The sequence below is a fragment of the Pipra filicauda genome, unplaced genomic scaffold, assembly GCF_003945595.2.
Source record: "Pipra filicauda isolate LSUMZ 115617 unplaced genomic scaffold, ASM394559v2 scaffold537_size357629_pilon, whole genome shotgun sequence".
Taxonomy (NCBI): Eukaryota; Metazoa; Chordata; class Aves; order Passeriformes; family Pipridae; genus Pipra; species Pipra filicauda.
The window spans coordinates 180,496-203,689 of record NW_024104684.1 but is presented as its reverse complement, the minus strand read 5'-3'; the positions used below and the strand labels follow the sequence as shown (position 1 = coordinate 203,689).

General features: G+C 68.0%; 5 protein-coding genes across 8 annotated transcripts in view; 1 reads left to right on the top strand and 4 right to left on the bottom strand.

The window, feature by feature from the left end:
* Window positions 1–28: 28 nt before the first annotated feature.
* RRP8 (ribosomal RNA processing 8) lies at window positions 29–2,513 on the bottom strand. The gene is made up of 7 exons (XM_027743695.2): window positions 2,349–2,513; window positions 2,107–2,272; window positions 1,636–2,029; window positions 1,414–1,543; window positions 1,108–1,214; window positions 912–1,008; window positions 29–232 (listed from the first exon to the last, which is right to left on the bottom strand). Exons 1-7 carry the CDS (start codon window positions 2,421–2,423, stop codon window positions 122–124), a joined length of 1,080 nt encoding a protein of 359 aa, XP_027599496.1. The 5' UTR covers window positions 2,424–2,513; the 3' UTR covers window positions 29–121.
* Window positions 2,514–2,600: 87 nt separating this feature from the next.
* Window positions 2,601–8,213, top strand: ILK (integrin linked kinase). Of its 3 annotated transcripts, none has more exons than XM_027743710.2 (13): window positions 2,601–2,715; window positions 4,026–4,119; window positions 5,123–5,288; window positions 5,576–5,671; window positions 5,749–5,845; window positions 5,936–6,019; window positions 6,126–6,211; window positions 6,445–6,554; window positions 6,803–6,930; window positions 7,023–7,144; window positions 7,222–7,321; window positions 7,397–7,527; window positions 7,763–8,213. In XM_027743710.2, the coding sequence occupies exons 2-13, from the start codon at window positions 4,031–4,033 to the stop codon at window positions 7,910–7,912; spliced, it is 1,359 nt and encodes a 452-aa protein (XP_027599511.1). In that variant the 5' UTR covers window positions 2,601–2,715; window positions 4,026–4,030; the 3' UTR covers window positions 7,913–8,213. The 3 variants fall into 3 exon arrangements, with proteins under 3 accessions (XP_027599511.1, XP_027599514.1, XP_027599512.1); XM_027743713.2 differs by lacking the exon at window positions 2,601–2,715 and adding an exon at window positions 2,776–2,797; XM_027743711.2 differs by lacking the exon at window positions 2,601–2,715 and adding an exon at window positions 2,862–2,956.
* Window positions 8,214–8,647: 434 nt separating this feature from the next.
* On the bottom strand, window positions 8,648–10,166 carry TAF10 (TATA-box binding protein associated factor 10). The gene is made up of 5 exons (XM_027743696.1): window positions 9,968–10,166; window positions 9,698–9,849; window positions 9,511–9,575; window positions 9,307–9,421; window positions 8,648–8,813 (listed from the first exon to the last, which is right to left on the bottom strand). Exons 1-5 carry the CDS (start codon window positions 10,137–10,139, stop codon window positions 8,724–8,726), a joined length of 594 nt encoding a protein of 197 aa, XP_027599497.1. The 5' UTR covers window positions 10,140–10,166; the 3' UTR covers window positions 8,648–8,723.
* Window positions 10,167–10,324: 158 nt separating this feature from the next.
* Window positions 10,325–15,692, bottom strand: TPP1 (tripeptidyl peptidase 1). The gene is made up of 13 exons (XM_027743704.2): window positions 15,667–15,692; window positions 15,193–15,282; window positions 14,973–15,112; window positions 14,749–14,899; window positions 14,528–14,649; window positions 14,072–14,253; window positions 13,661–13,859; window positions 12,328–12,516; window positions 12,130–12,202; window positions 11,756–11,876; window positions 11,321–11,479; window positions 11,118–11,255; window positions 10,325–10,698 (listed from the first exon to the last, which is right to left on the bottom strand). The coding sequence occupies exons 1-13, from the start codon at window positions 15,675–15,677 to the stop codon at window positions 10,558–10,560; spliced, it is 1,716 nt and encodes a 571-aa protein (XP_027599505.1). The 5' UTR covers window positions 15,678–15,692; the 3' UTR covers window positions 10,325–10,557.
* A 2,287-nt stretch (window positions 15,693–17,979) lies between these two features.
* Window positions 17,980–23,194, bottom strand: part of DCHS1 (dachsous cadherin-related 1) — a 45,573-nt gene continuing 40,358 nt past the window's right edge. For both annotated transcript variants that reach the window (XM_039387161.1, XM_039387162.1), the window contains one exon: window positions 17,980–23,105. In XM_039387161.1, the coding sequence (XP_039243095.1) occupies window positions 20,491–23,105 (2,615 nt within the window). In that variant the 3' untranslated portion in view covers window positions 17,980–20,490. The remainder of the gene's footprint in view (window positions 23,106–23,194) is intronic.

The window sequence follows — 23,194 nt, the reverse complement described above, 5'->3', positions numbered from 1 at the left end:
GCCCCCCGCCCCCGACACGCACGCGGAGCAGAGCGGAAACAGCGGCTTTATTGGTGGTGAGCGCCCGAGGGGGCAGGGCCAGCCCGGGGGGCGGGGCCAGCCCCCGGCGGCCCCGCCCCCATCACCGCCGCTTGTACAGGCAGGGCCGCAGTCGCAGCCCCGGCGCGGGGCCCGCCCGGCACGGGCCCGTCTTGGCGAACTCCAGCACGTAGAAGTAGGAGCTGGAGAGGTCCTGGGGGCACGGGGACAGCCGGCTCCATCACCAGCCGGTGATGGGGACCCCATCCAACCCCGCGATCACCGGGGACTCCAGCACTCGCGGGTGCCAGCACCACCCACTGCCGGCACAGCACTGTGGCCCCAGCGAGCCCCATGTTCCCCCTGCGTGCTCCGGGCCCTCCTCCATCCCGCCCCACAGCCCCTGTGTGCCCCCAGTGCCCCAGATGCCACCCCAGACCCTGATCCCAATGCACCCCCCAACCTCCATAACCCCATCATCAATCCCCAAAACACAATCCCTCCAGGCCCTGGTACCCTTGACACTCTCCAGGCTCCACCACCACCACACCACCGCACCACAGGCCCAGTGGGCCCCAGGTTTCCCCTACCAGACCCCAGCAGCCCTTTCCCTGCATACCCTGAGTGCCCCTGACCCCTGTTGTGCCCCTCTCCTCAGTACCCCCACACTACACCCCCTATGACTGCCAGGCCTCTCAAACCTCTGTCCAGACCCCCACCCCTGTGGGCACTGGGTTCCCCCCCAACACCCATGTGATTTCACCACCCCAGGGGCCTGCTCCCCCCCAGCACCAGGTTGGGCCCCAGCACACCTTCCCCACAGGCTCCTTCCTGGGGCTCCCCAGTTCCCAGTGCACCCTCAGTGCCCGACCTGGGCATACCCAGGGACATACCTTGGAGACTGTCCTGAAGCCCAGCTGTGCCATGGCCTTCAGGAAGCTGTGGATGTCCTCGAAGCGGCTGGCCACCTCGGCCACCATCAGGGTCCCCCTGCAGTCACCCCGGTCCTGAGCGGGGTGCCCAGGCACCCCTGGGGCACGGCCAGTGCCTCTGTCTCCCCCCCCTCACTGCCCCCCAATCCCTGCCTACCCCAGCTTGAGCACGCGGTTGGCCTCCCCCAGGATCTCCTGCAGGTTGGTGCCCATCAGCGCCAGGCAGAACACAGCCACGTCCACTGACTCATCTGCCAGCGGCACCTGCCAACCCGGGACAGCCCAGAGGAGAAGGAGGGTGGTGATGGGGCTGGACAGCCCCACTGGGCTCCCCAGGCTTGTGGGTCCAGCTGAGCCCCGTCTCCAGCTGCCCGAGACAGACGCACGGGACCCTCGGGGTCACCGTTCCCTCCCCGCAGCCTGCCCGGCAGCACCCGCCCCCGCTTCGGAGGTGTCCCGGTACCTCGGCCATGTCACAGACAGTGACACGCGGGCTCAGCGGCACCAGGTCGAAGCAGTGCACCTGGTTCCTGACGCTGGCGGCCAGCGTGCAGTCCCCGCACCCGAAATCCGCCACCACGAGCGACGCCGGCCTGGGGGGGCAGCGGGGTAAGGGCGGCCCGGCCTGACGTCCCCCCGGTGCGACCCCTGGTCCATCCCCAGTACAACCCCCGTCCCCGCTCACCGGCGGCGCAGGTAGCGCACGATGCGCTGCACGGGCCGCTCGGGCCAGCGCCGCACTTGGCGCTCGAAGCCGCGGTGGTACAGGTGGAAGGCGGCGGGATCCGCGCGGAAGAGCCGCGCCGCGTCCCGGCTGCTGCCGGTGTAGAGCTGCTGGTTCAGGTACCGGAACCGGGCGCCGAGCAGCCGCTCCTCCATCCGCGCGCGGAGCGCGGCCGAGCGGCCCGAGCGGGGCTCTGGGGGCGCCTCCGGGGGGCCCGGCGGCTCCGGGGGACCCGGCCCCGAGCCCCGTTCCCCGCCCGGCCCCGCCGCCGGCTCCTGCTGCCGCCGCCGCTGCTTCTTCTGCCGGTTCCGCCGCTGCCTCCGGCTCAGCTCCGCCGGCGGCTCAGCCAGGCCGTCTGCGGGCACCGAGAGAGCGGTCAGGGCGCGGCGGCGGCTCCCAGCTGCCCGCCGGGCCCCGGAGCCGCCCCGGTACCTGCGTCCGGGCGCTGCAAGTTTTCCCGGGGCTCGCCGGGCCCGGCCGGGCGCTCCCCCGCCGCACCCCGAGGCACGCCGGCCTTTCTCCGCCCCCGGCGCCGCTTCCGCGTCGCCTCGCCGTCCAGGCCGGCCCCCGGCAGCCGTCGCTTCCCCGCCGCGAAGCCCTGAGGAGTGCGGGGGCCGGTCACTTCCCCGCGCCCGGGACCGGCGCGGCCCGCCGCCCCCACGCCACCCGCTTACCGGCCGTCCCGGGCCCTGGGGGGCGCCGCAGGGCACCGGCTCCGCCGCGTCGTTCCAGTCCTGCTCCGCGAACATGGCGCGGGGACTCCCGGTACCGGACACACGTGCGCCCGCCCGCCGGCAACGCGCCGACCGCGCCCCCTACGCGGCCCGGAGGACCGGCGACCCCGGGTTCGCGGCCCCGCCCCAGCCGGTTTACCACGCCCCCGTATTGAAACCACGCCCCGTCCCAGTGACCACGCCCCCGTGGCCCCGCCCCGGTGCCGTGTGGCGGAGCCGTGTCCGGTGCGGGTTCCGGCCGGCAGGGGGCGTCGTGCCGGGCGGAGCCGCCGCAGCCGCCGCCCTGCGGAGCCCGGGACACGCACCGGTAACGGCGGCACCGCCACCGCCGCCCGCACCCGCACGGCGGGGCCAGGCCGCGGGATGGGCCGGGGGGCTGCAGGGAAGGGGTGGGGACACAGGGGAGAGGTTGAGGGGACCGCAAGGAGGGCAGAGTGGGGCCCCGGCAGCTGGTTTGGAGTCACCCGGGGGCGCGGGGGGGCACAGGGTCCCCACATCACGTCCCCCGCGGGGCGGTGGGGCCGGTCTCGGGGCTCGGCAGGGCGGAGGTGGGCACCTGGCGATCCCGGCTGGGCTGGGGCGGGGGGTCCTGGCGGTCCCGCGGGACCGGGCGGGGGCTAGTGGGTGACAGGAGAGTGCAGCAGGGGACGCGGCGGGGTGTCCCCACGGCGGGGTGTCCCCGCGGCGGAGACAGTAGGGAGGGAAACCGCAGGGCCGGGACCAGTGTGGGGCGTCCTGGGGTGCCCCCAGGTGGATGGGGGATAAATCCCGTCCGGGGCTGCGGGTGCTACAGAGCCGGGAGAGGGCCGGTGCTGCCACGATGTGCCAGGGCCATTCTGGGGCCTGAGAGACCCCGACGAGGGTCCAGGGTTCTGCGTCCCACCCCCCTGGAGCCGCCTGGGGCAGGGGGTGCAGGCAGGGCCCTGGGGGGTAGCTGCCAGGCACTGGCAGCGGGCAGGGGTCCTGTCGTGGCTGGGTGGGCACCGGGCCCTGGGGGGCCCTGCAACAGCAGGTTTGAGCCCCCACAGGTGCACACTGGGCACATCGTGCGCAGTTTGTCCCTGTCCCCACACTATGAGACTCACTCCATGTCCCAGCTCGATGCCACAGAGCCCGGTCAGGGTGTCCCATGCTCACAGCCAGGGCCTCGGGAGGACAGCGGGAGCAGGAGGGAGCTCTGTGCCCGGATCCGAGCTGAGGTGTCCATGGATCCAAGGGGAGCGCATGGGGCTTTGGGGTCCTGGTTCCTGAGCATGGTGCTGTGCCAGACCCAGCCAAGGGGGTCAGGGTAATGGAGCTGCAGGAGCCTGTGCAGGGGATGCTGAGCTCCCCCAGCCCTGCTCCCCCCGGAGCTGCGGGTAAAGGGCTGGCTGTGCCCGGCGATAAGCCTGGGGGTGCCAGGCTGGCTTCCTGCGGGTGGCCGCTGCCCCGCTGGAGTCACCCGGGAACTTCCCCTCGGGCCGCTGCTCCGGCTCCATCCCAGCCCTCGGCCTCCCACAGGGCTGCGGGGAGGGGCTGGGAGGGGACAAGGAGGGGGCCGGGAGGCTCCTGCCATTACTGCCCCAGGGGTGAGCAGGATCGGGGTCTCCACGTCCTTACCCCCCTTCCCTCCCACAGTCGCCATGGACGACATCTTCACGCAGTGCCGGGAGGGCAACGCGGTGGCCGTGCGGCTGTGGCTGGACAACACCGAGAACGACCTCAACCAGGGGTGAGCGGGGCCGAGCCGGGCGGGGGGGCTGTGCCGGGGGGTTTGCATTGGGCTCCATGTCCCGGGCGGGCGGTGGGACGCGGCTCCTCCCCGCCGGAGGAAGTTACCGCATCGCTGAGGCACGAGGCCGAACATCCTCCGGCCGCTTCCTCGCGGCCACGGCCACGGCCAGGGCTCGGCTGGGCCGGGGGAGCCTCCCCGTCCTCGCGGTGGTCACTGTCTGGTGACTGTGTCGCCGTGCTCTCTCCAGGGAGACCACAGCAGCTGTGTGGGCGCACGGCTGTGTCTGATGGGAGGGCCGGGACCACCGGGGCCGGGGGCTGTGCGGGGCGCTCCGTGTGCCCGGGTCTCTGCCCCACACAGCCCCTTCTGGGGGTCCCACTGGACTGTGGGGCCCACAGCCATTCAGGAGCCGTGTTTGGGCCGGGCACAGGGCTTGGAGCAGCCACTCATGGTGTGTGCAGCTGGCACAGCCCAACCCCACACAGCCTGACCCCGGCCAGGCCATGGCTGCAGCATTCTGGATGAGCTCTGGACGAGGGGCCTCCCTTGGCTGTGCCTCCCCACCCCTCCTGGGGTTCCAGGCACATGGAGCTCTCCTGGTCCCACAGAGGGTGTCCAAGGGACAGGGGCATTCTGTGCCAGGTACCCCCTGGCTGTGGGGCTATGGTGGAGGTGGATGTGCCAGGGAGCTGGAGGGAGCCTGGGCTGGAGGGGAGCTGGGGCTGTGGCAGCCCCCCTGCCAGTCCCTGATCTCCATTTAAGGCCCGGCTGCCGCCTCCTCCCTTACTTGGCCACGGAGCGGGGGGACAGGGAGGGGATCCAGCTGTGATTCAGCCCTGGAGTAGAAAGGATTTGGCTGGTGCCGCCGGGGCCCTGGAGGGGGTGGGCGGGAGTGGCATGGATGCTCAGCCTGGCCCCGTGGCCAGCGTTTGGTGGGCAATGCCCACTGTGCCCAGGCCGAAGGGCTGCAGCTAAACAGGGCCCCCCCACTGCCCCACAGGGATGACCACGGGTTCAGCCCCCTGCACTGGGCCTGCCGTGAGGGCCGCTCCAACGTGGTGGACATGCTTATCATGCGGGGGGCTCGCATTAACGTCATGAACCGGGGGGACGACACCCCACTCCACCTGGCTGCCAGCCACGGCCACCGCGACATCGTGCAGAAGGTACCTGTGCCCCATGCCAGCACCTGCCCTTCCCCACCCCCTGTGCAGCCCACCGCCCCACCCACACAGCGCTCAATCCCCACGTCACCCGGCATGCCCACAGTGCCTCTGAGCCCCTCCTCCGACCCCCTCTGAATCCCTATGAGCCCCACACCAGCTCAGCCCCCTCCCCACAGCTCCCAGTGTACTGCTCCTGCCTCCCCCCGGACAAGGCGCAGGGAGGACAGGGACAGTGCTGGGCTCACAGGGACAGTACTGGGCTCACAGGGACTGTCCCCTGTCTCCAGCTGATGCAGTTCAAGGCGGACATCAATGCAGTGAACGAGCATGGGAACACACCACTGCACTATGCCTGTTTCTGGGGACATGAGCAGGTGGCCGAGGTGAGCGGGAGCACCTGGATGGGCAGGAGGGGAGGGGGGAGATCACAAACCACAGCCTTCGCTCTCTGCTCGCTCAGGACCTGGTGGGCAGCGGGGCCCTGGTCAGCATTGCTAATAAATATGGTGAGACCCCCACGGACAAGGCCAAGACACCACTGCGGGAGGTCCTGAAAGGTACGAGGGCCCTGTAGGGCCCCACACCTGTCCGGCCGTGACAGGCTCCAGGTGCCAGTGGGTGCCACCCTCCTCCTTCTCCCTCTGCAGAGCGCGCTGAGAAGCTGGGCCAGAGCCTCACCAAGATCCCCTACAAGGACACGTTCTGGAAGGGCACGACCCGCACTCGACCAAGTAAGGACTGGGGGTCCTTTGGCAGGGGGTCATGGTTCCCCCATGCCCTGCCAGCACCGGACCCTGGGTCTGGCAGCTGTGGGCATCCATCCCCCTTCTCCTGCAGGGAATGGGACCCTGAACAAACTCGCTGGGATTGACTTCAAACAGCTGAGCCTAAGTCAGAAGCTCAATGAGAACCAGTCAGGAGAGGTGGGTCCCTCCTGCCCTCAGACAGGCCTGTGCAGATCCCCCGTGTCCTGGCCCTGCCAGGCACGGCCGCTCCAGGGTCCCACAGCTGGGTGCAGGGGGGGCTCCTGCCTGGCTCATTGTGGACCCTTGGTCCCATGCGCTCCAGAGGCCCCCCCAGCCCCAGGCAGGAGCCTGGAGGGGGCTGGGAATCTCCTGCCCTTCTCACAGTGCCTGTGCCCCTGCTCCCCCTCCAGCTGTGGAAGGGTCGCTGGCAGGGCAATGACATCATCATCAAAATGCTGAAAATCCGGGACTGGACGACACGGAAGAGCCGGGACTTCAACGAGGAGTACCCTAAGCTGCGGTGAGTGCCCCACCTGCCCCGGACCAGCACTAGCACTTGCTTGGGGCCACCCACCCCAGCATCTGGCCAGGGCCATCACAGCTCTCAGGGTGTGGGGCAGGTGGGACCTACCCTGCTCCGCAGGGCCAGGAATGCTCCAGAGCGGTGCCCAAGGGCTGGTAGGCCCTGGGGGATGGCAGGGAACAGCTAAGGAGGTGCAGGCAGCTCCCCCCACCGCCCCATTCTCAGGGCTGTCACTTCTCTTGCAGGATCTTCTCCCACCCCAACGTGCTGCCGGTGCTGGGTGCCTGCCAGGCCCCCCCAGCCCCCCATCCCATTGTCATCAGCCACTGGATGCCCTATGGCTCCCTGTACAACGTCCTGCACGAGGGGACCAGTGAGTGCTGGGGGACAGTGCATTTGGGAGTAGTGGAGCCCCCTCCAGCTGCAGCCCTGGGGTAGGCTCACCCCCTGTCATGCTCTCCCCAGACTTCGTGGTGGACCAGATGCAGGCAGTGAAGTTTGCCTTTGACATTGCGCGGGGCATGGCCTTCCTGCACACGCTCGAGCCCCTCATCCCGCGGCACCACCTCAATAGCCGCAGTGTCATGGTGAGTGGGGGGCCCAGACCCCCTCCCAGAGCAGGGGGGCTCCCCGGAGGCTCCTGCCAACCACCCACTCTCCCCAGATCGACGAGGACATGACGGCGCGGATCAGCATGGCTGACGTCAAGTTCTCCTTCCAGTGCCCGGGGCGGATGTACGCCCCAGCCTGGGTGGCCCCTGAAGGTGAGCGCCCCATTCCCAGCCCCACAGCCTGGCCCCTCTCTGTCCCAGCCCTGCTCACCCCCTGCCACCCCCCAGCTCTGCAGAAGAAGCCAGAGGAGATCAACCGGCGCTCGGCTGACATGTGGAGCTTCGCGGTGCTGCTGTGGGAGCTGGTGACAAGGGAGGTGCCCTTTGCTGACCTGTCCAACATGGAGATTGGCATGAAGGTGAGGGGCTGGAGGGGAAGGGGGTGATTTAGGTCAGGTAGGGCAAAGATATTCTTCCCTGTGAAGGTGGTGATGCCCTGGCACAGGTTGCCCAGAGAAGCTGTGGCTGCCTCATCCCTGGAAGTGTCCAAGGCCCGGCTGGAAGGGGCTTGGAGCAACCTGGGCTGGTGGAAGGTGTCCCTGTCTGCGAGGGCAGGGCCCTGATCCTGACTCCAGCCCCTCTCCCTGCTTGCAGGTGGCACTCGAGGGGCTCCGTCCCACCATTCCCCCTGGCATCTCCCCCCACATCTGCAAGCTGATGAAGATCTGCATGAACGAGGACCCAGCCAAGCGCCCCAAGTTTGACATGATTGTGCCCATCCTGGAAAAGATGCAGGAGAAGTAGAGGGGAGGTGCCTCCCCTCCTAGTGCTGCCTTGCACCCCCCACCACCCCCAAGTGCCTTTAACCCCAGAGCCGGGGGGAGCAGGGGACACCCCTCACCCTGAGCCAGCCACGGACACACGGTACAGACGGCGCTGCCTCCGCTGCGGGACCCAGCCCCTAGGGCTGGGGGGGCAGGCCGGGGGGGTTGCCCGTGACGCCCAGCACTGCCCCTGCTTCGCGCTTCACCGGCCGCTTCCCTCCAGCCCCGGCGTGGCCAGCGGCCCCCAAATAAATGTTTGGTATGGAACCTTCAGCTGAAGAGAGGGGCTGCCCTTGAGTCTGCGAAGCCCTGGGCACAAATTGGCACCCACAGCAAACCTCTGGTGCCCAGTGCAGGTGGGTGGGTTCAGGACCTCCTCAGGAGGTGCCTGGTGCAGGGGTGGGTGGGATCAGGACCCCCTCGGCAGGTGCCCCGCACAGAGCCTGGCATGGAGTGGGGTGGTGGTGTGGGCTCAGGGCCCTCTCCCTGGCTCCATCTGCAGTGCTGCCAGTGCAGCCCCCAAGCATTCCCTGTAGGAAACAGTTTGGGAAGGAGAAGGGAAGAGTGCTGGGCAGTCCTGTTCCCCCCACCCCACTCTGCTCCAGCCCCGGGAGGAGGGCTGAGCCCCCCGGGACTGGCAGAAGGGGGTGAGCCTGGCAGCCCCTCTTTGGGGAGCCAGGGCCAGCATTTGTGAGTGCAGGCACAGGAGCCGGGCTGCCTTCCCACAAAACCCTCCTGGGTGTTTAATGGCACCAACACAGCCCCTACAAACTGCCTGAGCCCCCCAGGCCCTACGTGAAGTAATGTGGCTTCTTCACATTGATGCCGTACTCGGCCAGCGCCGGCGTCAGGTCCTCCATGGTCAGGGTGTACTTCTTGTCCTGGGGGACACAGGGCACATAGTCATGGCAGGGACAGCCAAGGGGGTGGGACTCCCCTATGGCATGGGGATAGGGGTGTCCCACTCCCAGAGGAGCTGCCAGGGCTGTGCGACACCCCCCAGAGCAGGGATAGGGCTCCTGCTCCCACAGGAGCTGCTGGGCAGTGTTGGGATGTTCCCAGCTCCCCACATTCCATCGCTCTGTGTCCTCAGCCACCCCCAGACCCTGAGCAATAAGTGCCATTGCCCTTGCAGGACCCCAGCCCCCTAATGTGACACTACAAGGGTCCCCGCTAACCCCCTCTCAGCCGCTCCCCAGGGCTGGAGCTGCCAGGAGGCAGCTGCTCCCACACTCTGGGGGGGCACCAAAGCATGTCCCCGCCAGCCCCTCCCCACCCGCGGGGACCCCCAAGAGCACGGCAGGGTTGGGGTTCCTGCTCCCCACATCCCAAGCTCAGCCCCAGCCCGAAGAGGGGGTTCGCTGGTGCCTCCACCTTGCTCTTGCTGCGGGAGCTGCCCGAGGCCGTGCCCTTCATCTTGCAGTGCTGCAAGGCGTCGTTGGCGATGTCGGAGATGAACTTCTGCGCTGCCAGCGAGATCAGGCGGATGCTGCGGGGCAGGAACCGCGTCGGCGAGGGGCCGGGGGGTTAATCCTAACCGTGGGCCCCACTGCCGCCCCCCGCCCTGCTGCCACTTACATGCGGGGGTCCGAAGCCTCGAACCCCGCCCGGTTCAGGTAATACCCCGTCACGGCGTCCGGGATCTGGGGAGGGAAGAGCTGGGACAGCTCCACGGCCCCGTGGGAGCTGCCCCGTGTCCGTCCCCTCCCGGGGACACGCCTCGTGTCCCGTCCCGTCCCCCCGGAGCCGCCCCGTGCGCCGGTACCGTGGGCGTGTAGTCCTCCAGCTGCATCAGGAAGTCCACGAGCGGCGTGGTGGACACCACGGGCTTCACGTCGCCGTTGGCCGCGGGCGGGACGTACACGCCGTTGGACATGGCCCCGTCCGGGGGAGCGGCCACGGCCGCGGACACAGGCACTGCGGGACAGCGCGGTCAGCCCCGGAAACACCGCCCCACCGAGACTCCGGGCCCCGCGGCCCCGGCCGGCCTGCTTCGGGGCGCCCCGTGGGTTCCCCGCCGCTCCCCCCGACTCACCGGACCCCCTCCCGCCGGCCGCGCCGCCCTCGGCGCCGCGCGCCGCGCCTCCCCCCGCCGCCCCGGGCGCGGCGCTGCCCACGGCGGCCGGGCTGGGCTTGCTGCCCTCAGCGGGTGCGGGCGGGGCCGCCGCGGCGGCGGGCACGGGGTCGGCATCAGCGCTGCCGCTCATGGCCCCGGCTCCGCTCCGCGCCTGCGCGCGCCCGCCCGCGCCATTGGCCGCGCCGCTCATCGCCCCGCCCCGCCCCCCGCCATTGGCCCCGCCGCTCATCGCCCCGCGCGCCCCCTGGCGGCACCGCCGGCACACACAGAGGCGGAAGGGGCGGGGCCACGTGTTTATTGTCCCCGCCCCCGACAGTCCCCGCCCCCCGATCTCCAGCGCCGCCGCGTCCCGCTGTCCCAGTGCCAGCGTCCCGCTGTCCCAGTCCCCGTGTCCCGATCCTGCTGTCCCAGTGTCCCAGGCCCGGTTGCCGCTGTCCCAGTGCCGATGTCCCGATCTTGGTGCTCCGCTGTTCCAGTCCCGCTGTCCCAGTCCCCGTGTCCCGATCCCGCTGTCCCAGTGTCCCAGTCTCCGTGTCCTGGTGTCCCGGTCAGGGCAGCAGCAGCGCCCGCAGCAGGCTTGGGAAGTTAGGGGTGCCCCAGCCGGTGACAGGGTCCCAGGCAGGGCCGGCGCAGAAGCCCTGGCCCTGCACAGTGCCGTCCAGGCAAGACAGGTGGCAGCCCTGGGTGACCTGCAGGGATCAGCCTCAGTGCGGGGGCACAGGGACTCCAGGAAATCCAGCATGGGGACCCCCACAACACTCCCCATGGCACAGGCCCCCCCTCCCTAGGGTCTCCTTAAGGGACAGCACCCCCCAAACAGCCACAGCCACACAAGGGGACCTGCCCCACGAAGCTCAAGGGAGGCCCACAGGGACCCTCCCCAGACACCCCTCCCGAGGGAAGGTCATAGGGACTCTCCTGTGCCCCAGCAGGGCACTGCTGGCCATGCCCCAAGCACGGCTCTGGGAGAAAGAGGCCCAGGACAGACCCCCAGCCCCCAGGACTGTCCCTTGGGGCACCCATGGCACCCCAGCCCCCAGGATGGTGTGCCCAGCCCAGCCCCTCAGGATGCCCATGGCCCCCCAGCCTGTCCCTCTGCCCCGCTCACATCATAGAAGGCAGCACCGAGGCCCCGCTCCTGCAGCTGGTACAGCGCGGGGTTGAGGAAGCCGAGGGGCGCCAGCCCCCGCTGCAGCCGCCGGTCGTTGATCAGTGCCACCATGCCCGCCACCACCGGTGTGGACGCCTGCGGGGACACCATGCTCAGCCCGCAGCCCTCGGCCCGCAGGGCAGTGGGGGACGGGCCCTTACCGAGGTCCCCGACACCCAGGGCAGCGGGATGCGGTTTGTCACCACCCAGTAGTTGTCAGAGAGCGCGGCCAGGTCGGGGTACGCGCGGCCACTGCTGTTGTAGTACGAGCTGGGCGGCAGCTTCGAGGCTGAGTGCAGGAAACGCCCGACGGCAGCAGCCTGGGGACAGCACAGCCCGTCAGCACCCAACCACGGCCTTCATCCCCCACCATGGCTTGTCAGCACCCAAACATGGCCTTCATCCCCCACCACAACTATCATCCCCCACCACAACCTTCATCCCCCACCTTGGCCTTCATCCCCCACCACAGCCCACTGTCACCCACACCACAGCCCACTGTCACCACACTATGGCCTCTAGTTACCCTCAAGTCCATTATCCCCCACCAGGCCCTCCACAGCCCCAGGCAGCCCAGCAGTGCAGGTGACCCTCACCTGGTACCCAGGCATGGGGAAGATGTTGCTGAAGCCGCCCCCACTGATGTAATCCGTCACCTCCTCCGTCACCAGGAAGGGGTTCTTGAAGGATGTGCCGCCCACAGTGGTGACATAGGGGCTAGGGGGACAGGAGGGCACTGTGGGTGGGCACATGGCTGCCTGGGCCTCAGCAGCCCCCCACAGCTCCCTCGCCACTACAGCCTTGCCCTGCAAACCCAATACCACCCCCAAGAGCTGCACAGGCCCCAGAACTGGGGTCTGTGAGTGTCCCCAGGTCCTGGTGGGGACTCTCAGGTGATCCCCGGGGGGCTCAGACCCCACAGGGACTGAGGCCAGCAGTGCCCCCACACCTGGCTCCCTCCCTCACCCACCTGGAGGCTGGGAAGCTGGGCCGGAACGTGTGGTTCCCACTGTGCACCCGCCGGCACCCGGCACCGTCGTCACCTGCCGACACACAGATAGAGAGGGGACAGGTGACCGCGGCGCCCCAGCAGCCCCTCAGCCTGGGATCCCCGGAGGGACTCCTGCAGCCACACTCGGCACCGAGGCCGTGCCGGGCCCGGCCGCACCTGAGGCAAACAGGACAGTGAGGCCGCGCGCCGCCGCCTTCATGAACTCGGCGTTGACGCGCTCCATGTAGGCAAGGGACAGGCTGTCCTCGTCATCCCCGTAGCTCACCGAGTGCACCCACGGCACCGCTGACATGTTGCTGAGCAGCAGCAGCCAGGCCAGGAAGGGCTCCTGGCTCTCATGCCTTCCTGTGGGGACAGCGGGGCAGGGACACAGGGACACCAGGGGTGGGGGACAGCGCAGGGGGCCCTGTCTCAGCAGCACCACCAGCACTGGGGGCTGAAGCCCCCCAGCTCCTGCCTACGGGGCACAGAGTCACAGCACGGCCAGCCTGGAGCTCCGTGAGCTCATCCTGGGGCCAGTCATGGTGGATGGCACCAGGCTCTAGCTTGGCCCACGGGGATGGCAGGAGGGTCGCCCTGAACCCCAGGGCAAGGGGCTAACACACCCCTCTCTCCAAGCTTCTGCCACAGGGCTGCAGCCACCTAGGCAGCTCTGGATCCAGCAGGGCCTCAGCCCCTCCCGTGGCAGCGTGTCCCAGCGCAGTGACGCACATGCCACCTCCACGCATTCCACCTGCTCCTGCCCAGGTCCCTCCCTGCCCCCCAGTCCTCTCCATTGGGAGGGGAACAGAGGCCCAGCCACCCTCGCTCACTCTCAGTCACTCACTTCACTGTCCCCACGCTCTTCCCACAGCAGTAACTGTGTGGGGGCAACGGGAGGGACAGTGCCAGGCTGCTGTCACTGTCGGGAACAGGGACAGTGTCCCTGGGGCACTCGCCTCCTGCTCAGCCAGTTCTCAATCTGGGACAGGGACACTGCCCCCAGCACTGTGCCCTGTTTGTGTTTGTGCAGCCTGTTTGGCAATTTGTTTTCGCAAATTCCCCTCACTCTCCCTGCTCCACTGGGAGACTCACGGGCAAGAGCTCAGCTCTAGCAAGGCCAGAAAATGCCGTGGCTGTGCCCTCCTCCACAGGAGCGAAGTGGGACAGTTGCTCCACATGGTGCTGGCGAGGAAACCTCTGCTCTGGGATACTCTAGATGCTGAAGGTTCACACAGTTCAAAGCCACTACACAAATCAAGGGTGATTCCCCTACGAGCTGGGAATCCAGTGTCAGCTCCGACTTGGTGGGGGAGCTTGGAAGGCACCTGGGGCTGTACTGAAGCCAGGTGTGCCTGCACAGCCCTGCAAGCTCTTCCCTCATCCCTCAGGGTTCTCTCCTCACCCCTCTGGGTGTTCCCCCCACCCCTTGGGGCTCTCCTCTTGCCCCTCCAGGCATTCCCCTTCCCCTCCAGGTGTTCCTCTGCCCCTCAGGGCTCCCCCCCGGTACCTGCATTGCTAAAGACCCAGGTGGAGACATTGGCACCCGTGCTCATGATGTACTCCACATCCAGGCTGGCCTCCAGCCCGGCCTTGCCGTGGCCCTGGTGCCCCACCACCCGGTCCACTTGCGTGCGGTGGGCGAAGCTGCTGCCGAAGAGCTGCATGAACTCAGCCAGGTCGGCCTGGTGGAAGTACTGCTCCAGGAACTGCAAAATATGAAGGGGCAGACTGTTTTGTCTTGAAAAAATAAGGTAAGATTTTGATCCTGACTTCAAAAGTTGCCCAGCACACGTCTGTGCTACACCAGGTACTCCCAGCAACCACCGAGGGACCTTCAGCTGTCTCATGACCCCCAGAGCAGCACCAATCCATGGGACTGCCCCAGCCCACAGACCTCCAATCTGGGCAGCTCTGTTACCTGTGCACAGGCCTGGCTGTTGTTGGGCAGGAGCCCCACGTCCCCCCCCGTCATGTTGTATCTCTGGCGCAGGATGGCCGGCGTCACACCCAGGTGGAACGACGCTCCCGCTGACCCCACGTCCTTCCTGGCCTCGGCTCTGCTGACCGTGCGCTCCACAGGGAACCGGTGCATCCCACCCACTGCGGCACAGCCCAGTGGGACCGGAGGGACCGTCAGGGCACAGAGCCCCAGAAGGGCAGGACATGGCCCCTGGGCTCCCCCTTCACCATCCCCGTGTCCACATGGGCTGGCCAGCAGCAGGGCTCGGGAAGCCCAGCTCTGCAGCCCCAGCCCTGAGGAGCCTCCTCACGTGGGCTCCAGTGGCCATCCCACACAGGGTGCTGTGGGGAGGCTGAGGGGGCTCCTGGGGGCTGGGACTGCACCACAGCCTCATCTCCCACAAGTGGAACATACCAAAGTCCAGGTGCTCCGCCAGCTCCGGGGGGACAGTGTAGGGCAGTGGGGACCGCACCAGGCTGCGCTGGCCACGCACATACCGGTGGAACTCGGCCCCAGGGAGCAGGAGCTCAGCCATGCTGCAACACAGGGACAGTCACCACGGGATGGGACACGTCTGGTACACAGGCCCAGCCACCACGGGACCACCAGAGCAGGTCCAAGCCCTCGGGGCTCACCTCGCAGGCAGGTGACACTCCAGGAAGTCGAGGGTGGTGACAGTCCGGCAGTCCTCCACTCCATGGTCTTGCAGCCACTTCAACACTGTCATCAGCGTGGCTGGGGATGGCTGCACCAAGTCCCGCACCTGCTCCAGGGACAGGTACTGCCCTGGGAGGCACAGAGGGCTCAGACCCCCACACAGGCCTGGGGGACCCGGGGGGCTCGGGCACGCAGCCGTTACCGTATTGGGAGGACCGGGGGTCCGAGACGGCCTCGACGAGGCGGGCAAGGCGGGCGGTGCCGCGCTGCCGCAGGGCGAAGGTCAGCTGCACCGGCTGTCCGGGGTCCACGCGGCCGGCGTGGGTCCAACCGGGGGGCACGCTGTGGGGGGGCGGTGAGCAGGGGCGGCACCGGTGCCCCGTCCCGTCCCATCCCAACCCACCCCACCGCCCCAAACCTACCGGAACGGCTGGTCCCGCTCCAGCGCCAGCCCCGCGGCACAGCTCCAGGCGGCCGCACACAGCACCAGCACGGCGGGGACTCCCCGACACCTGCAACGGGCTCAGGGGAGCGCGGGCACCGGCACGGCCCCGGGAAACCGGGACGGACTGGGCACTGACTGACCCCCGAGAACCTGCCACCGGGGAGCCCCGCCTGCGCCCTCCGAGTCCCCCTGACCGGAGAGCCCGTCCGACCCCTGTAACCCTGGGGCTGGGCAGCCCCGTCTGAACCCCCCGAGTCCCAACACCGGGGAGCCCGTCTGAGCCCCCGGCCCCCATTCCTCCCTTCACCGGGGAGCCCCGTTTGACTGCTCAAGTCCCCGTCACCGCCAGCACCGAGGAGCCTCGCCTGATCTCCCTCGGCGCCCCTTCCTCCCACCACCGGAAAGCCCCGTCCGAACCCCCCATCCCGGGGAGTCCCCGCGGCCCCGTTACCTCCGCGCCATCCCGGTCACGTGTGAGGCCGCGTGACTCCCGGCCACGTGGGGAGACCAAAACAGCGCTCACGTGACTGCCCGGTCACGTGGTGAGCGGGCCGGGAGTGCCAGGACGGGACCGGGATCCGGGTCTAGGACCCAGGCTCCAGGCCCAAAGCTCCGGGCCCGGCACCAGCCCACCCTCCCGGCCGCTCGCCAGCGCGCCCCGGGCACGGTCCCGACGGAGAGCCCCCCCTCCTCGCCGGCGGCCTGGAGAGGAGGCCCGGCCGCGGCACCGGCCCCTGTTCCCGTCCCTCTCCCGGGCGCCTCCCGGGGTGTGGCGAAGCCGTTCCCACGGCGGGACGGGGAATGCGGCTCGGAGTCCATGTCGGGGTTCAGGGCTGGTGGGGGCGCAGGGCTCCTGTGCGGGCGGAGCCCGGGCTGGGCAGCGGCAGTGGCCGGGCACGACCCGCGGGCCCCCCGCTGCCCTGCACCCCGCGGGCACGGGGGCGCCGGTGCTCCCGGGGCTCCGTCCGTCGGGGCTGGGGGGCCGGGGGAGCACTGCTCGTGTTCCTGCTCGGCCGGGGGCTGCGGGGGCCGCGGGGCGGCAGCCGGGTCACACATCGCGTTCCGCCGCTCCCAGCCGGTCCCAGCTGTGTTCCTGTTTCTGCAGAGCCGAATCCAGGCCAGGAAGAGACGGGCAATGGGAAAATCACCGGCCTGGCCCCGGCTGCTCCGCGGCAGGGCTGTCCGCGTTCCCGCTACCGCCGCCCCGGCCCCGTCCCAGCCGCAGGGAGGGACCGGCCGCCCTGGCGCTGGCCGGAGGCCGGGGCTGCACCCCTCCGTGTCCAGCTGGTCCCAGCTTGGAGGTGGACTCTAAGTGGGATGGGATTTGCAAGAGATCATGTCCCGTACCCGTCTGGCCGGCCGGGATTAGGGCGCCCAGACAGAGCTAATCACTCTAACGAGCATCTGCTGCCGGTCTGGAGCCCGGAGGGGCCAGGGAGCCTCGGTGTCCCGCGGAGCCTTGGCTGGAGCCCCGCGTACCCGGGCACGCTCGTGTGCTGTTCCCGCAGACGGGGCCAGGTGTGTCCCTGCTCTGGGCAGCAGGGTTTTCCCGAGGCCAGGAACGCCGGGCGAGGACAATGGCACCGAGAACATCCTGCTGGTCCCGGCCTCGGTGTGCCCCCGCAGGGAGCTGGAAGGGGTCGGGATGGGGGATAAAGGAGCAGAAGAGCCCCAGGAACACTGTTGGGGAGCGGGGCTCTCCCCGGCTCACACTCACCTTCACATTGCGAGGGGTCCCGTCAGAGTATGGGGACGGCAGCTGCTCTCCTGGCCCTGTCAGAGCAGGGGGGACAGGAGCTGCCCCCCCGGGCACTGTCGGGGGGGTTGGGACACGCTCTGGGGGGTGAGCCCTGCAGAGCAGGTTGGGGCTGTGCAGGACTTGCTATGGCATGTTGGGAACTGAGAGCTGAGGACAAAGAGGGAGCAGGGTGGTTTGGGGAGCAAAAAAAAATGGGAAAGCAGGGAAGGCAGGATGGAAGCAACTGGTCACATGTAGGTATTTGATGGTCAGTGTGTGGGTATGGCCACGTCCCACGCCCGACAGCTGCATGGCCGCTTCCAGTTCTCAGACTGTAGGACTGTTTTCCAGGGTCGGGGGGACTGTTGGAGGCTGAGATGTGGAGCCAGATCATAGGGTCTGGAGATCAGTGGAGAACCCCTCATGTGTGTCTGTCACCCAACAGGGGTGAGCAGAGCTGAAGCTACAGGGCAGACTGGTGGGATCACCAGGATCCCCAGTCTGTGTCTGTGTGTGCTGGTGTCTGTGATGGGGCCGTGGCCTCAGGGGCTCATATGTCCAGGTGTCTGCAGTGGGAATCCTGGGAACGTGGTGCACCCATTTGGGCAGATGGCGTGTCTGAGCCCAGCTGCTGCAGCTCTGGGTCCCCGTACAGCCCTGCCCACAGCCCTCACCTGAGCAAAGGCAGCGGGATGGGCTGGGCGTGCCCATGGCATGTGGGACCAGCTGTGTGCACACGTGGAGTCACGTCTCGCACAGCTGTGTTTGTGTGTGCCCACAGGGACACACAATCAGCCTCGCTGCTGGACAACCCCGGGCCGCAGCCTTGCCGGCCTGATGGGGAAGAGACTTTGCAGGATACAGCCATGGACATGGGTGCTGGAGCCTGGCCAGGCCCGTGGCCCCTGGCATGTTGCCAGCAGCTGAGCCATGTGGTGACCCCTCTGTGGCACAGGTCTGTCCTCCCCTGCCGGTCCCGCAAGGACGCAGTGCCAGCTCGGCACGAGTAGCACGGATGGGGCCATGTCCATACAAACACGTGTGTGGTTTATTAAGGCATTTTTTGAGAAGTTGGCACTTGGGTCCAGGCTGCGCCGGACGGCCCCTGCGCGGCCGCGGGCAGCGCCGGTACATGCAGCTCCGCGAGACACGATACAAAAGGTACAAACGAGTAAAAACAGGAATCGTAGTACAATGTGTAAAAATAAATAACTGGGGGCTCGGTGACCCCAGCCCAAAGTGGGGTGCGTGTGTCTGACCCTTCCGTGTGGTGTGCAGGGTGACCTGTCTGTGTCCCTGTCCCAGATGTGCAGTGGGAGCTGGGCTGTGTGGGCAGCCTGGGCAGAGCAGGGCTGGGGGGCACAGGGCATCCCCAGAGTGCCCCTGCAGGGGCTGAGAAGCACAGGACACCCCCAGAGTGCTCTCACAGGGCCCAGGGAGCACAAGTTGTTCCCACAGTGCTTGGGAGCAGGACAAAGAGATGTGGCCACCAAAGATGGGGGTGCCCACCCCAAGAGCCTCTGTGGGCTGTCCCTGCACCAAAGCAGAAGTGTCCCCCCCTCCCAGAGCCCCTCAGGTCCCTGTGGATCCCAGGCAGGGTGGACATGACCCTGTGCCCCATTAGTGCCCCCGTCACTGCTACAGATCCCTGTCCCTTGTCACTGCGACCCACTGTACATTGGGACTGGGGTGCAACACTGGGGGACCTCCACGGTGTAGGGACCCCCACAGCACAAGGGGGATGGGGGGCTGATGATGACAGATGGGGCTGCAGCCACAGATGGTTCTTCATGGGAAATAAGGGGAACAGGCAACATCTTTGGGGCTGGGGCTGCAGCCACTGCATGCAGGTGTTGGGTCTGGGGAAAGTGTGATGGGAGGAAGCTTCCCCCAGACCCTGCTCAGATGCGGGGTGTCCTCCCTGACCCCCAAACATGCTCATGCCCAGACTGGCTGTGAATTGAGGGCTGCCACAGGGCTCTCCGTGCCCTGATTCGGCCCTCGCTCTGCACCCACAGCTGTGTGGGGGTCACAACCTCGGGGGGCAGCGAGGCCGCAGTGGCAGAACCCCCGGCTGCACTGCCAGGGCTCCCGACTCGTGGCTGTTCCCTGTGAGCAGCTGTGGGCTCGGAGTAAGCTCCAGTGAGGGCTGAGCCTGGTGTGAGTGTGACATCGGCTCCATGGCCGGCTGTGCGAGGTGCTGGGAGGGGATGGGGACCGGCCCCATCATAGAGGGCTCTGTCCCGTGCTCACAACATGCATGACAGGGGTGCAGAGCAGTCCTGCACAGGGGGCTGGGGCCAGTGGAGGTGGTGCCCGTGACCCAGACTGTCCCAGAGAGCAGTCACGCAACAGAGCCCCAGGGGAATCCAGCTGCCCAGTGTCCCCACTGTGGCTGTAAGAGAACGCGCTGGCTGCCACCACACCAGCTTCAGGCCATGTGGCTTTTTGGGGTACCCCCTCTCACCTGCATCCCTGCAGCTGCAGGCTGCCCACTGGGCCTCAGGTGGATGGGGGTCACAGCAGCCATCACTGCTGCTCCTGGGGCTGGGCTGTCCCCACCACCTCTCACACAGCTCTGCCAGCCCCATTGCACTGCCCATGCTTGGACACTCTTCCTGCCTGGGATCCCTGCCCAGAGAGGCACCTGGCCTGGGGAATAGGGCTCCCACACTGAGCAGGGCACCCGCCTCCCTCCCTGGAACCCCAGGAACAGCTCCCTGCAGCTCTGGGCAGGAGATCCCCTGGAAGCGTCACCTGCACTGTGGGTGGTGGAAGGGCTGGAGAGACCTCAAAGGCTCCCCTGTCCCCACCCAGCCATGGACAGACAGCAGGACACTGGCACTGCCTTCTCCATCTGCCATATCCAGATGTTGGGTGGGTGTCCCCTCCCGGTCAGGGGGCAGGTTCAGACCCCTGTCCCTGCAGACAGCACAGACAAATGGGCAGGCAGCATCCCTGCCCTGGGGCATTGCCCCCAGCTGTGGTGCATCGTCCCCCTACCCTGGGAGATCATCCCCAGCTGTGGGGCATCATCCCTCTGCCCTCGGACATCACCACCAGTGCTAGGACACCATCCCCCTGCTCTGGGAGCAACTAGGGAAGGGGCAGCAGGGATAGGGCAGGGTCATCCTGCATCCGGGCTGCTGCATGGCCCTGGGGCTGGGGAGGGCAGGGTCTGGGTCTGCAGTCCCTGGCCCAGCAGCCCTCTGCTCCCAGCCACTCCCAGAGCACTGAGTACCGTGACGCACCATCCTGCCCGGCGCCGATCCAAGACACTGTGAGCAGCACATGGACCATCGCCCCAGGGTGCCAGCACTGGGGTCAGCAGTCCATAGGGCACCAGCCAGTGTGGGGTCTGCCAGACCACAGGGACAGGGGCCACAGCCCCAAAGGACACGGGCACCCACAGCCCCTGGGGCCCAGGCCAGGTATAGTGCTGCGAGCAGGAGGAGCACCCGTGTGAGCAGCCCTGGGCTGGGCCCCGCTCCAGCCCCACGGCTCCGGGCTGGGGCGGAGGAGTCCAGGGGCCCAGCTCTAAATCCTGAGCTCGGCCTCCTCGGGGGGCTCCAGCGAGTGCTCAGCACTGATGGTGGAGGCCGACGGCCCCTGCGAGATGCCAAAGGGCGAGACCACGGGGGAGCGGGCGGCCAGCGGGGACAGTGACGGAGAGAAGCTGGGCGACATGGCCGAGGACGAGATGGAGCCCTCGTGGCTGATGGGCGAGCGGCGCAGGGAGGACAGGTGTGGGAAGGTCCTGCCCGGTGGCGGCTTGGGGGGCACGGACTTGGCGCCTGGGTGGGCCACCGAGGTGATGAGGGGTGGGGGGTCGATGCGGGGCTTGGGCTCTGCCTTGGGCTTGGCCTGGAAGGGCTTGCGCAGGGAGCTCTCATCCTTGAGGCGGGCGATCTCTGTGAAGACACTGGCCAGCGGCTGGAACTGGGGGCACCAGTTCAGCAAGTAATCCCAGTTGTAGCTGCCACGGAGCTCCTCATCACTGGCCACGATGGCGGTGAGCGAGCCGTCCACGGAGGGCTTGCCATCCTCCGGGAAGGCGTAGTCCTGGGGCTGTGAGGAGACACTGAGGCCACAGCGGACACCCAGGAAGGCGCTGCCCCCCCCATCCTCGCGATACAGCTGTAAGGGTGGCCCCGGCAGCAGCAGCCCAGAGCCCTTCTTGCTCTTGAACCACTGGGCGCTCTCCAGCGCAGCTGGCTCACAGGAGATGTCGGAGAGCTGGTCGGCATCCTGCTGGATGCCAGAGTCAGGGCCGCGGGCAGCGATGTGCTCCTGCATAGAGGCCGTGATGCTGGCCACACGCGGGTACTCGTTGATCATCCGGATCTCGTCATCCTCAGCGGCTTCAGCAGAGCCGCGGCCACTGGAGTGTGAGGGGTCCAGCGAGCCACCCCGTGTATAGGACCCTGCCGGCTCGGCCCCGTACCCCGGCAGTGCCTGGTGGTAGATATGCTCAGCCCCGGGCAGCGCTGGCTCCTCACGGCCCAGTTTCTGCAGGGACCCGCTCTGCGTGCGAGCCAGAACTCCGTCCCCCTCCGCCTTCTTGCGGCCCTGGCGCTGCCGGGAGCGCACCAGTGCCAGCACAATAGCCACGGCGGCCAGCACCACCACAACACCCAGCGAGGCGGCCACAGCCACCAGCAGCAGGTTGAGGTCAGGTGCCAGGCCAAAGGAGGTGTGCGTGACATCGATGGTGACTTGTGTGGAGGCCACACGGGAGGCAGGCAGGGGGCTGCGTGCCTGCACCTCCAGGCTCATCTCCCGTGGCTCCCTCTTGGCGCGCCCTGCCCCGGCCTGGGGCTGGCTGTCCACGCGCAGGTAGATGGTGCCCGTGGTCTGGTTGATGGCAAAGTATGGCGAGGGCTTTGCCAGGGCATACAGGACAACGCCGTCAGCCCCCTCATCCTCATCCGTGGCCAGCACACGCCCAATGCTCTGCCCTTTGCGCGCGCCCTCAGGCACCTCAAAGTTGAAAGAGGGGCTCAGGAAAATGGGATCATACTCATCTTCCCCCGTCACCAGCACCCGCACGGTCACCGTGGCCGAGGCATTGCCAGCATCAGTGGCTCGAACCAGGAGCTGGAAGGCTTTGGCTCGCTCATAGTCAAAGGTGAGGCGGGAGCGCAGCTCCCCAGAGCTCCTGTTGACGGCAAAGGCGTCCCGGCCATCCCCCGTGGCAGGGTCCCCCACCGCCTGCTCCAGCACTGTGTACCGCAGCTCCCCGAAGGCGCCGGTGTCGGCGTCGACAGCGCGCAGCGTGGTGACCAGCGTGCCGGGTGGCAGGTTCTCCCGGATGCTGGCGCTCAGCACCTCTACCGGGAAGTATGGCTTGTTGTCATTGATGTCCTTCACCTCGATGGCCACGGGGACCAGTGCGAAGTGCCCACCCGGTGTGTCCGTGGCCCGCACCACCAGTGTGTGCATGGTCTGGGCCTCCCGGTCCAGCGGCCGCACCAGGCTCAGGGCCCCTGTGGTCTCATGCAGCTGGAACAGCCCGTGCTGGTTGCCTGAGCTGATGGTGTAGTGTACGTGGCCCCGCGGCCCCGAGTCAGCATCGTGGGCCGCCACACGCAGCAGCTCGGTGCCGGGCGGCGCGGCCTCGCTGACGGCCGCGCGGTACTCGGCCCGGGCAAACACGGGTGGGTTGTCATTGACGTCCCGCACGGCGATGAGCACGGGCACAGTGGCGCTGCGCTGTGGCAGGCCCCGGTCTGAGGCCGCCACGGTCAGGTTGTACACCGGGATGGTCTCGAAGTCCAGGGGCTCCACAAGCACCAGGGCTCCTTGTGTACGGAGCTGCCCCTCGGCCCAGGCCACCCGGCTCTCCACCTGGAAGGCGTTGCCACCATTCCCGCTGACGATGGTATAGTCGAAGCCAGCGTTCTCCCGGGAGAGGTCGGCATCACCCGCCTCCAGCGTCAGCACAGTGGTGCCCGGGCGCAGGTCCTCGGGGACGCTGGTGTTGTAATGTGGCTCCTGGAAGCGGGGGCTGTGGTCATTCACATCCAGCACCTGGAGCTGCACTGTGGCCCAGGATGAGAGGCTGGGAGAGCCATGGTCATGGGCCTCCACCACCAGATCCAGGGTGGGCTGGCTGGCATTGAACTCCATCTGCCGGGTGGTGAAGAGAGTCCCTGTGGGGCACAAAGCCAGGGTCAGCACAGGGTCAGCAGGAGTCAGGACTGATGTTGGGGTATTGGCTGGAGGAGCAGGTGTTGGGACA